We start from the raw sequence: 13,497 nt of genomic DNA, 5'->3' as shown, positions 1-13,497 counted from the left end.
CAGGTGTGTTGGTGCTTCCTGCCAGTGTTTCTTAGCTGTTGTTCTCCCATGTCCCATCTGTGCAGAATTCTGGAGAGAAGGTCAGCAAGGTCAGCTTGGTGGATTTGGCTGGGAGCGAGAGAGTGTCCAAAACGGGAGCTGCAGGAGAGCGCCTGAAGGAGGGCAGCAACATAAACAAGTAAGGCATTGGCATACGCAGGCTGCAAACCCTGATCTTGAAGGACTCAGTGTTGGTTCCCTGGCCTTGGTGTGCTTGTCAAAGTCAGCTCAAATAAGCTTCATCAGAAGCAGTTCAATATGGCTCTCCCAGCTGCTTTGTGCTGAGCAGCATGTGTTTCCTGACATTGGCTGAGGGATCCTGAGTCATACTTGACTCACATGAGAGCTGTATGAATTTTATCTGGAAAAAGTGACAGCAGTGCTCTTTAATTAAGCATATACCTTTTGTGATTCATTTATACACCCTGTCCCCAGGCTCATGTGTTTGTCTCATCATCTGCTCAAGGAAGAATGCAAAATTGCTGAGCTGAGTGGCTTTGTTCCAACATGAATTAAAATATGTAAGGGTATAATGCACAGTTTGGGAAAATCGGATCAGAATTAAGCTGTGTTGGTTAAGCATTGCCTTGGGCATTTGTGCTCAAGCAATGGCAAGTTTCAAAGCACATTTTTTAGCCATAATTACTGTATTACTGTCCAAAAGCAAGAATGTAGCACACTATTACTGCGGTCCTAAAAATACTAATTTTCTGGGAAAGAAAGAGTGTCACTGTTACATTAAAAGCTACTTCTTTTTCAATTTATTTCAGAATGTTACAAAATGTTTTGGTATTTTAAGTTAGCAATGACAGCACAATGTATGTATGAACAGCACACACAGTTACAATGATTCAAATTCACCTCTTGTTAATTTGAACATGTTTGCTGTTTTTAGCTTAGTTTCTAATCTACTTTGTGTTTAATACATCACACTCGTAGCCACATTGGCATAGTTCTTATGAAACAAAATGATGTGGCTGTCTTTGCCTAATGGCAGATACTGTAACCTTACCCCACAGGTTCCTGGTTAAATTCAGATTTGTTTTACGAGAAACTGTATTTGTATTTTGCATAAACAAAGGTGAAATTAAATATTTCGTTATAATTTTTGGGAAAGAATTCAAATGCCACCTCTCCCAACAGCTATTAAAAAATTGCAAATATAACTGTAGTTCCTAGATAAATTTAGATTTGTTTTACTAGAAGCTCTATTTGTATTTTGCATAAACCAAGGTGAAATTAAATGTTTCTTTCTAATTTTTGAGAAAGAATTTAAATGCCGCCTCTCCCAACTGCTATTAACAAATTGCAAATATAACTATAGATACAGAAGGACTTCAATTTTTTTTTTTTCCTTTGGGATAGTTACTCAGTGTTAAACTTGTATGGTATCAATGCAGTAGAAGAGGATTGTTTTGCCTATACTGAACCTCTTTGACAATACAGAACTTCAGATAGAAGCATTTCTGTAAAAGGTATTTTAAAAAGAAAACTGGACAGCTCTGCATTTTCCATTCAGTTAAATTCTTATATGATATAAATCTGTAATACTTAGTCCATTTATTTAACTTTCTCTATTTGAAATCTCTTTTGGAACCGGTAGGCTAAAGATAATTCTTAGTGCTGTGCTTGGCGTCTTCTGTTAGAGTTTTGCTGTTGGAGCTTTAATGAAGTCTGACTTTTTTAAGCCTCAAAATAGATATACATGTTTAGTCAGACTAGTTCTTCAGAGAACATTGTGTGCAATCTTCTTTAGTGTGTGATGCAACTTACTCATTAGGGAAAGTTATTAATTGTTTTCTGGAGTGATAGAGTATATTTAAACCATATACCTTACTATGTCAGCTCCTTTTCATATTAAATTTCTTTTATAAAAAACCCCAGTAACGTGTATTGGTGGCATGTGTTGTGTTTAATGAGATGAAAAATGAAGCTGCTGGCAAGTAAACTTGCTGCTTGTTTTATGTTTTATTGCCTTGAAGAAGAATGTGGAAATAATGTGCCTGGTTTTTTTAGTGTCTGTACCGTTTGTTTCTGATGAAAACTGGCTTGAGCTGTGGCTAAATGCCACCTTGGTCCCACAACTTTTCCTGTTGAAAACATTCTTTCCTGTCTTGGGGACAGCATGTTGCAGAGGGTGGCTGCTCTCCCACTTACTGAAGCAACTGAGAGTGCTGTCATTTTGTGTTAACATCTTCCTCAAGTTGTAATAGAGATTACTTCTGTTTTTTTCTCAGAGCTCATGCAGAGTTGCCGTGGTAAAGGAGGTTTTTGGGAGATTTGCCATACCTCATAGAAAAGCTGGGTGTGCTTGTTCCTCCCCAGGATGTGCTAGTTCCCCTACCCAGGGTAGCAAAGGAGGTGCTTAACAACTCTTTGTGGTGTAGTCAAAGAAATTCTTGAATACATTAGTAGGAGGAAGCAGAATAAACAATCTGTCAATTAGTGGCTACAAGAAAAAAAACTTTCTGTGAGCAGTCTGCAATTTTACCTCTGATTGGTAAAATCATAGCTGTTGTCATTTGAACTTCAGAATGCAAAAAGAAGATGTTGGCAAGGAATGAGCTGGGACAGGTCTGGCTCCAAGCCAATTTGAGGGTTTTACTATTCAGAGTTAACTAATAGAAAAGTGAATTCTGATCATTGAAGAATTGTGTTCTAAGTTGTACAGAAGTAGCTTGAATGGGAGTCGTCTAGGGACAGAGTTGTGGCCCTGTGGTGAGGAAGTGCCACTTCCTTTCGAATGCTGCTGGCCCAGGCCCATTGTGGGGGTGTGCCCACTAGCAAGGACAGCCTGGTCACATCTGAGGGACAGGGACAAGGAGAACAGACAGTGTGCAGAAATGGCACTTCCCTGTAAACTGGTAGCAAGTCCACTCTGGTTCTTCTGGACTGAGTCAGTCTGCTGTGTGCTGTGGGCTTAGGTCATCTGCTTGATTCATTATATAAGTACTGAGAGATAGGATCAGAGTAATGACAGATCTCTGATGCATCATTCAGCACGAAGCAAAGCAGCTGATGAGTCCTGTAATCATTTTGTTGGGCAGCCATTCCTTTTGCTGCTTCACTTAAAGTCTTGAAACAGCTTTGTGTTATGAAATTTCAAGCAAACTACCTGAAGGATTCTAATTTGACTTTTATTGCAGATGCTAACAGTTACTCTTAAAATAAGATCACTATTTTTAAGGAGCAATAATGTTATCATATTTTTTAATCCCATGTTAATAAACTGTGTACCTTATAATTTCCTGTTCATTAAAATGCAGTACCCATAACTCAAATTGGTGTTGCAGCCCAGTTGGGAAATAGTTTTCAATCACAGGTCTTTTTGAATCCCTGTTCTTCCTACGTCCCTTCTGACTGTCCATTTCTTCCCCCTCCCTCAGAATTTGGCTTTGGTTTTCACATTTCCCCTCATTTAAAGAGAAATCAGAGGAAAGTAGTCTAGGGTAGTTTTTTAGCTTTATGCTCCTTGGCTCCACTGGCAGTGCTGGTGGTGCTTTTCAGTTGTGCTGGAGGAGGCTGCTATAGAGCAGCATGGAGCATCCTGCTGCTGGCTCCTGCATGTTTAGCTGCTGTCATCTCTCTCTGTGGAGATTAGAGGCTGGAGGCCTGAGCTAGTTCTCCTTTTTCTATCCTCCTCTCACAAACATTCACAGGTTATTAAGCTTTTCTTTAGGCCACAGAGATAAACTTAACTTTCTATTTTTGCTATGAATTTTTCAGCGATGAATCAGACAGTTATCCTACAGGTAAATTTACAAAATTGAGCACTCTCTTGGGAATTCAGATTACCTAACCTTTCCTTAAATTTCCTTTAATTTTGCTCCCAGGTTTATGCTATCTTTATATGCAATATGGGATACCTTTTGTGGCACATACAATGGTTCTTGTTAACTTACCCTTGGAAATCTTCCTTGAAATATTCTTCTGCAACATTTTTGTCATTTTCTAAGTGCTATTTCTGAACCAGTGACAGTTTCAAGCAGCACTGAGGCTCTGCTATAAATACTGTGCAAATGCTGCCTATAAACCAAAATAGTATTACTTCTTTGAAGAGAAAACACAAGAAGATGGAGTAGAACAGCACAATTAAAGATTTGTTTGACTATCTAATTGCAATGGTGCTGAAGCTTTTTCCTTGGTTCTTATAGAGACTAGCTGGATATTTGAGCAGGAGTGTGACAGACCCAGAATTCTCTTGGGCTTCGGTGATGTCTGCTTTTAAACCCTTTAGGCATCTGTTTAATGTTCTCAGGCTCCTCAACAAGCTCATTAGCTTAAACACACTCACCCCAAGAGCCCTGATGTCACTTAAAATTTACACAGGGGTTGTATAAGAATTGCATAATTTAGCACACATATGCTTTGCATGGATTGCTGATGCAATTACCCCTGTTGTTGGAAGTTATACATGTACCAAAATGCATGAGTTGGCTATTTTCTTCACAATTCTAGAGCGTTGTTTGGGATTCAGCTGCCTGCTAAGCAATTTGGGGGCTTTTCTCTTTCATACTTGTGTGGTGCCTTTGTAACTGGGAGATTGTTTGGTCTGTGCCTCCCAGAAGAAGCTGCTGAGGCTCTACCTCAATTCTAACCCAACCCATTTGTCAATGGACCTCCTAATCTGCCTCTTCTGCTCAGCAGCCTTCTATGGCTTTGTGATGGCTGGCTGGTCACTGATTCACCAGGCAGATGAGTATTCCTGGACCATAGCTGGATTTGTTCTGAGGATGCCTCCTTATGGCTGGAGAATTGTTCACTTTTAGTTGGCATTTGAGTCAGTGTTCTTAAACATTGCTCCCAGAGACAGGGGCTCTTGCTGTGCTGCCAGCACTGACTTATAACACCATCATGAGACTGCATCCAAATCAGAGAGATTTTTATCCTCCGAGAAAAGGGGATGTGTAATCAAGGGTGGTGATTTTTCACATACTGAGGCAGTCTATTTTACACTTCTCAAACTATTCTAAATATTTCAACATAGTCCCAGTCTTTCTGAAATACGATCTCAGTACCACCTATGATGAAACACTGTTGATAACAGGCTTTTTCTTCCAAATATATAACTTAAAAGAAATACAATGCCTTATTTGGAACAGGACAGTGGGCTAGCTGATCTCTGGTGGTTATTTCTAACTGAAATTATTCTATGATACTTTAAAAATTGGATGTGAAGTTCTGCAGAGCAATCCCTTTCTTCTGTGTTTTTTTTAATCTGCATTTGGAATATGTGTTAAAGCTGTTCTGCTGTTTTGCATTTATAGATCACTTTCAACACTGGGCTTGGTTATATCATCGCTTGCTGACCAAGCAGCAGGGAAGGGGAAAAACAAGTTTGTGCCTTACAGAGACTCTGTACTCACTTGGCTTCTCAAGGTAATTTATATTTTCTGTTCACCATGTTCACAAGATGCCAGCTTACTCATTTGTAGGATCATTATAGTCTGCCTCTGTGCATGGGCTTCTCACCTTGTTTTTAAAGAAATGAGTGAAGGAACTCTCATAGCTATGTTATTCCAAGTAATATGGACAGCTAAGTATATCTTGTGTTAATTCAATGTAAAATCCCACTTGACTATTTTCAGTTGTAATGGAATCAAAGGTGGTGGAGGTCGCTAGAAATGTTTATGGAACACACAGATTAGTTTATATCCAGAGTACATTGCAGTGCCTAAATAGTACTTTCAGTGCCTTTATTAAATATTTTAAGTCTCTTTGTGAAGATACTGTATAGTCTCAGAACAATTTTTAACTCTTGAACTTTCTGTGGCTGCACTACAGGACAACTTGGGAGGAAACAGCCAAACTGCCATGATAGCTACAATTAGTCCAGCAGCAGACAACTATGAAGAAACACTCTCAACTCTGAGATATGCAGACAGAGCCAAAAGAATAGTTAATCATGCTGTGGTGAATGAAGATCCAAATGCTAGGGTCATCAGAGAATTACGTGAAGAAGTTGAAAAACTGAAAGAACAGCTCTCACAAGCTGAGGTAACCTTATACACAGTACAATGTAAAATGAGTTTCTCAAGGAAATGTCACATTCTGTGTGAAAGACAGAAAGACCATTCCTTACAAAATGTGGAAAGGAAGAGTCTTGCACCCATTCTTTTTTCTTTTTTTCCTTTTTTTAAGAAATAATTAACCTTTTTTTCCTGAATCCAACATAATGTATGCTTATCTGTAATAACTTTTACATGAGGACAACATTGTACAGATGATGACCCTTTTCAATTCTTGAGGAACTTAAGGCCAAGCAATAATTGATGCAGCACAGATAAGGACTATATTACATCTTCTTTGTGTAAACTCACTTATTAGCAGATTTCTTTTTTTTTCATTGGTGGACTATATGTAATGTCAGATGGAAAAGTGTGAAAAGTCATAAATCTGTTATTAGACAAAAAAATTTAGGGAATATTTCTCTCTGACATTTGTGAAAATCTGTTAAAAATTGTCAAAAATGCAACACTAAAAACCATCAAAAGCTTGCTTCACTGCCTTAATAGTTGACACTGTGATTGATGCTTATCTTGGATTTATACTTCTACTTGAAGAATAAAGTATCCAGGTAGGATAGTTTATTTGGTATATAGGATATCTGGACAAATTAGGTACTTAACAGATTGGAAAATACTGTTAATCTTTTCAGGGAAGACATAAAATACTGATGGGAAAGGAACAGAACTGTGCTTGAGGGTGAATTTGTGTGCTGTTTAAATTTCATTGTCATTTAAGGAATAGTGTTATTCATGTGAACACTTCCTTATAGACTGAAATGGGAAAATCTTCTTCAAGGAAAAGGAACCATTCATTTTTTTCATAAATAAAAACCTGTTCTAAGCCCTTATTTTAATTTGGAAAATATTATTGTAGCATGTTGTTAATTATGTTGGCAGGCTGCAGCTGAACACAATCAGTAGAAAGGTGTCCAAAGTCTTACTAATTATTTTCTTAAATGTTTTCTTCTTTACCTTCTGTTAAAAACAGGGTTATATAGGGTTATAGACCAGCTTTTTCAGTTGTTGCTTGGCTCTGGACATGTTCAAGCCCTTTGCTTTTGTTTCCTGTTGTGAAATGAGAAGCGTGTTAGCTCCAGAACATGCCTTCCCTTGAAGGTAATCAGCAGGGTCAGACTGAAAGCTTTAATGCAACTCAAAGAACACTTACAAAACCAAGACAGAATGGAGGACTAAATGTCTAGAGGAATTTGTGTTTCAAACCACTCTTGCAAGAAAGAATGTTGCACTTGATCTTCAGACAGCTAGGAATTGAAGTTTTTACATACTCACATATATTTTTACAGACAGTGAAGTTTGAGTGGCCAGGCCCAGAGATTTTTTTGTTCTTTCCATTAGCTCTGGAGCTACGTCAGTCTTCGGCTATTTCAGATCTGGATCCAACAAAGGTTGTTTCTGTCCTCCTCCTTTGCAAGTTTCCTATTTCTTCAACTCCTACCTTGAAAAACTTGGGAACATAGTAGAAATCTATACTGGTTGCATTTGATAGGATGTTGCTGTGTTCAGTTTCCTTGTGCAAGCAGATGTCGCAGTGGTGAGAGCATCTGAGGGGTTTTGCTAATTTCTACCTTTTAGGCCATGAAGGCACCAGAACTGAAGGAAAAATTGGAAGAATCGGAAAAACTAATAAAAGAGCTGACAGTCACCTGGGAAGAAAAGCTAAGGAAAACTGAAGAAATTGCACAGGTACTTCAGAAATTTTTAGGAGGAAAGCAAGATGCTCATATAGTACTAGTCAGCTGAACTTCATGAGCGTTAGTGGAGAATGCTGTTTTCCCACTACCTATTTCAAATGTCTCTGAATTTTTGTCTTTTCCCCTTGTTTCAGTTTTGGGGTAGGTTTGTTTGTTTGGTGATGTTTTTTTTAAAATCTAGATTTTATTAGCATAAATCTAGCGGTGTAATGATTGATAAAAGCCAGTATTTGATTTTAAAATAAAACATCAAGATACATTTGGGCAGCTCATTTATTTATAAGGCAACAGTGGGACCATGGACATGTTTCCTTGAAGTGACTAAGAAATGGAGAATTACAAAAGGATCAGAATTGTGAGTGGTACTTGTTGCTTTTGCTTGTAGTGACCTCTGACCAGAAAAGGAAGATGTGTACATGTAGTCACTAATGTTTGCTTATTGTTATTTTTGTACATAAAAAAACCCTTCTGGATTCTAGTGTAGTTTTCCATCATTTTCTCCATCCATAACTTGAAGAATGAGTGGTGTTGGTTTCTATTTCTAGTCCTAATGTTTGAGAAGCATGTTTTGGTGCAACCACTGTTTAAATAAATTAAAAAGAGGGCAAGGGGAAACCCCAAACCTAGCCAGCCAAACAAAAAATCCCAACACCTAAACTTTAGCAAAAAAAGAAGACTCTCGTTATCAAGTAAGTGCTTTAGCCGAATTAATAATAAAATTGCAAAAGAATAAACCTAAACTGTGGCATGCTATTTTGTAAATCCTCTATGACTATGATTATCTTTGAAGTGATTTGAACTGAATTTCATTTTTTACTTACATAAAGACTCAAAGCCACATTGTGTTACTTACAAGTAGGTTTAATAAACTCAATAGAGCTGTGTAGGTTAGTCTAATAATTTTAATAGGACTGCTTAAGCAAGCTCTGCTTTGGGGAGGCAGGTGTTTGAGGATTACATCTAACTTTTTATGGTTCGTGTGTAAAAATAAATTCTACTGACCTTATGGTACCTGACCGTAAGTGTCTGGTGCTGATATACAGAATGCATATTCAGTGATGCATCTGCATCTTCAGCTTTACTTGCTCTGTGCTTGTCCCTACACTTTCCAGCAGGCAAGATTAACCTATTTGTGTGCTTGCAGGAGAGGCAAAGACAGCTGGAGAGCATGGGAATCTCCCTTGAGTCTTCAGGAATCAAGGTTGGAGATGACAAGTGTTATCTGGTGAACCTGAATGCAGACCCCGCGCTCAACGAGCTTTTGGTTTACTATTTAAAGGTAAGGAGATTTTGCACAGAATGGAAGGACACTTGCTTTGAATTCCTAGCTCTAATTTACTCAGAGGGGATGTAAGTTTTTTTGCTGCAGCAAAATAGGATAGGTCTCCTTCCTGTTTAGGCTTTTGTTCTCCCTTTGCAGTTCAGCTTCAGTGTTTTCCTAATGGATCTCCTGATTGCCAACAGTGGGAGAAATGCTCAGTGTAAGCCAGTATTGAGATCAGCTCTGGATTTCCCAGGCAGGATGTGCTTGGCCAGTTGTCTTCTGGCCTGAACTTCAAGCAGGAGGTTCATGTTAGATGCTGCTTTTTGTTAGGGAGCTGGGGATAGCTTTTAGTATGTGAAGAGTTAATCATAAAGAGATGATATTCAGTAGTAATCAGTAAGAGTAACGTAGTCTTCAATGAGAGGGAAGCTTATGAGAGAGGAGGTTAAGAAAAGCACTGTTAAAAATTTACAGAAATGTACTTTCCCAGTGTTGTTAGCTTTCATATAATTCTGTTTGGCATTTCCCATGCCAGAGTGAAGAAATGTCAAATACAAACCTAGTAGGTTTGTGGGGAAATGTGAGCTGCTTGTCAGTAATATATGAAAGACTATTTTGTCTGTTTTTATAGCTACTCTTCTGCTTTGGTAGCTGAAGGAGGACTTCTGTATTTGAGCAGTAGCAAATAAAACACAACCTATCAAACACTAACAAAACACACTATTTCAGCAGAACTTAAAATATGACTTGGTATTATGTAGAGAATAGTATGTTTAGTTGAGTTGTTCTAGCTGTTTTCTGAAAAGCAGAGAACTCTGCACCTTGTTTTACTATCCATGCTGTTCTCTTAATTATGCTTATATGACATGGCTGATTTTCTTCTGGTTTTTGTGTTTATTATATGTATGCAGGCATAGGATAAGAATACTTTAAAATCAGAATTTTTGTGTCAACTTCTTTATTTTGCTTTGGATAAAACTGTATGAAAATGAAGTTCAGGGCAGAACAACAGCTGGTGTTTGACTGTTGCAGTCTTCAGATCTGCTGTGGCACCACTTCTGCTCGACAGACACGCAAACTGTGCAGTCTCAGCTAATATTTTCTTAGTTACGTCAACAGTGGTAGTTTGCTTGTCTCTTAGTAACAGCTTGTTTTCTAGGATCACACAAGAGTTGGTGCAGATACCTCTCAGGACATACAGCTCTTTGGTATAGGAATCCAACCAGAACACTGTGAGATTGATATTGCTTTAGATGGAGAAGTTACACTCACACCAAAAGAAAATGCAAGGTAAGGAAGATCAGCAGCACTTCCCATTGAAATGGAAATTTGCTTTCCTTTGACAGAACGTGACTTTCATGCATTTCTATTTTACACAGAAGTATCTTATGTTCTGATCAATTTGCATTTTCAATACACTTGACTAAAACAGATACTTAGAAGGAAATTCAGCAATTAAAACTAGGATTTCCCTGCACATGTGAACACCCACCCACCCACCCACTCTGCAGGGCAACAGGCAGTCCGTGGTTTGGCTTGGAACAAGCCATCTAAAGAAGGTATTTGGTAGGAGTGAGATGCCATTGCCTGTCTGTAGTGGATAGCAGTGAGATCCCTGAGATGCTGCTGGCTGTCCTGGCCTGTGTGATGGGATAGTAGCCTGTGTCTCGATGCAGAGAGCAAATGGTGCCTCATGAGCAGTCCCTGTTTTAAAGTTCAGTATTTTGTGAGGAAGAGGTGCTTTAAAGATCTGAATTCTTTTCTAAATCCTTAATTACCATTGTGTCTAGTTAATATGCAGTGTAAAGTCAAGCTTCACCTTTTTTAGTATTTCTGTATTTAATTATTTTTCATTCCAGAAGCTCCTTGGGTGGAATTGTAAATGTTTTGTCACTTGATCTTCAATAGCATGTGACAAAGCAGTACCTTTGTCCTAGTTAGCACTCATGCTGCTTGTCTGAAATTTGATTATCTAAATATACATATGTATATATATATATATGTACAGATTAGTATCAGAATGACAAACTGGAGTTTGAAAGACACTTAAAAAATCTGACTTCTTTCATTCTTCCTTTAGTAAAAATAATTTGTATTTTTCTTCTGCAGCCTACAATACAAAATTTCAAACAGATGGGATTCAGGCTTGTGGTTATAGGGTTACAGTACTGGAAATCAGTCATTTTGACTGGCAGGAACAAGGGCACATGTCAGTGGAAAAAAACCATATTTTGTTTTACTCATGGCTGATCTGCAATGCTCAAGTAACCGTTCTTTATCTTTTATCTCTATCTTTATCTCTAGATACTAGTATCAACAGAAATTTAGCTACCAGAATTTAATTGGAAAAAGTTAAATAAAGATCTGATTTAAAATGAAATGTTTACATGTTTGTGTTGACTTACGAGAGACAGATGAAATAAGAATGCTGCATCTGAAAGGCCTTTTTCATTTTACTGAAGTTTTTTCCCCCTTTCAAATAAAATGCTCTGCTTTGTGACTCACACATGCAAAAGTTCAACAGCTCAATTTTTCCCTTTTTATAATTGAAACTTAAATACAAAGAAACCTACAAAGAAATACAGCAGTATACCAGATGTTCACAAAAATAGACCCTTGTTAATAATAGAGTCCATTTGTTGAAAGAATAAAACTTGGATCTAAGAATCATTGCTGATGCTTGAATGCTGAATATGTTAACAACATGTTTTACAACTCAGTGTTGACTAAGTTGTATCTTGGAAAGCTCTATCAGTAGGATTTGCATACATTTAAGTTTGGACTTTATAAGTTTATAAGAAACAGGCAGTGATCCAGTTTGAGAAACAGGCATTTAAAGAAAACTTTGTAACTGAAGTCAGCCATGTCTGTATGTTTACTGGAGAGTTGTACCAGCCGAAGGCAGAGGGGAAAGGTAATTCTGACCATAGAAACCAGACCAGTAACTTTGCCATTGATCCTTTCATGAGAACCTAGCTGGTTTGTTGCCATATGATACAAATGGCTGTCAGTAGATGGGAGAAACAGCAGCTCTTCAATCTTTTATTTTCAGGATTTCACTGAAGTTGTATTTTTTTCTTTCAGATCCTGTGTAAATGGTGCACTGGTTTGTTCTGCCACTCAGCTGTGGCATGGAGATAGAATATTATGGGGAAACAACCACTTTTTTAGGTAATAGTTCGTGTTTATGTTCCACCCACTTTACATTCAGCCTATTTATTTTCCTTTCGTTGTTCCAGGTTGGTTTTTTCTTTTTAAATTAACTGAATTTCCATTTTTACTCAGAATCAATTTACCAAAGAGGAAACGTCGAGATTGGCTGAAAGACCTTGAGAAAGAAACTTCCTTAGGAGAGCATGATCTGGATGCAGCTAGTGAAGCTTCTTCAGAACCAGACTACAACTACGAGTTTGCACAAATGGAAGTTATTATGAAGACACTGAATAGTAATGGTAAGGGAAATGCCAGATAAAAATGTTCTTTTGGATTGTCTAACAAATTCAGCCTGGAACTCAATTTCTGGGTAAAACAAACAAAACATTTCTTCCAGGGGTCTTTAGAAGATCGTCAGGATAATATATTTCACAGACACAATGTTAAGTGTGTGCAAATATATATATATATATATATATATATATATATATATATACACATATATATGTAAAAAAAAATGTGTGCATGTAGGTATAAATACACACACAAATTAGTAGTTGTTTTGTGCCCTGACATGGTTTTATCTGTACCTCTGCTCTTTTATAGTGCAGTTGAGCTGTAACCATATGCCTGTCAAATTATCATCCAAGTTTACTAAGTTCTTGTTTTTGTGAATTACTGTAGAAAAAGGGGTGCACCATAAATGGCTCAGTTAGTTTCATCCTGCATTTTTAATCAAATGTTACTGACACCGTTTTAACCTTATTAAAAAACCAATAGGCAAATGCCAGCTTGTTTTTCAACACTTGATCACCCTCAATATTTCATTTGCATCTTTATTAAAACAAATTGTGATGCTTTTTTGGAACAACACAGTAAGATATAGATAAAATAATGGTATGGTGTATATAAACAATGTGGCTTTTTCAAGATTTCCAGAAAGCAGATCATGGTTCATGTGATACAGTAAAGTATAAAGAAATGCTGAAAAAATTGGTAAACTACTGAATGCTTTGTACAGATATTTTAATACACAAAATCAGAGAGGCAAATACCTTGGGGTTTGGTCCCTGACCGAGAAAATACAGTAGATGGTGTTTTGTTGCTTTCTGTTCTCCTTTCTTCATATCTTCACAGTATTTCCATTGTTTGCTGTGGTTTGCATGTTGAAATGCAGCATTTACTTTTTATTCAGTCTCTTCTTATTCTTTTGTTTTGTCTCTTTTGCCATTGAGTACAGCATGACAGTTTCATGTGTTCGATGCAAAAATACTTTGCAGGATTTTTACAGTTTCATTTTTAGTGAGATTGCTTGTGTGAG

At 37.5% G+C, this 13,497-nt stretch overlaps 1 protein-coding gene across 4 annotated transcripts in view; it reads left to right on the top strand.

Moving 5' to 3' along the window:
* Positions 1-13,497, top strand: part of KIF13A (kinesin family member 13A) — a 104,486-nt gene that overhangs the window by 57,418 nt on the left and 33,571 nt on the right. For all 4 annotated transcript variants that reach the window (XM_063403138.1, XM_063403122.1, XM_063403112.1 and 1 more), the window contains exons 9-16: positions 66-178; positions 5,307-5,418; positions 5,824-6,036; positions 7,641-7,751; positions 8,904-9,038; positions 10,183-10,313; positions 12,108-12,194; positions 12,309-12,475. In XM_063403138.1, coding sequence (XP_063259208.1) covers positions 66-178; positions 5,307-5,418; positions 5,824-6,036; positions 7,641-7,751; positions 8,904-9,038; positions 10,183-10,313; positions 12,108-12,194; positions 12,309-12,475 — 1,069 coding nt within the window. The remainder of the gene's footprint in view (positions 1-65; positions 179-5,306; positions 5,419-5,823; positions 6,037-7,640; positions 7,752-8,903; positions 9,039-10,182; positions 10,314-12,107; positions 12,195-12,308; positions 12,476-13,497) is intronic.

Source organism: Prinia subflava, chromosome 1, assembly GCF_021018805.1.
Source record: "Prinia subflava isolate CZ2003 ecotype Zambia chromosome 1, Cam_Psub_1.2, whole genome shotgun sequence".
Taxonomy (NCBI): domain Eukaryota; kingdom Metazoa; phylum Chordata; class Aves; order Passeriformes; family Cisticolidae; genus Prinia; species Prinia subflava.
The sequence above is the reverse complement of the archived record's forward strand: the minus strand, read 5'-3'. Positions and strand labels throughout refer to the sequence as shown.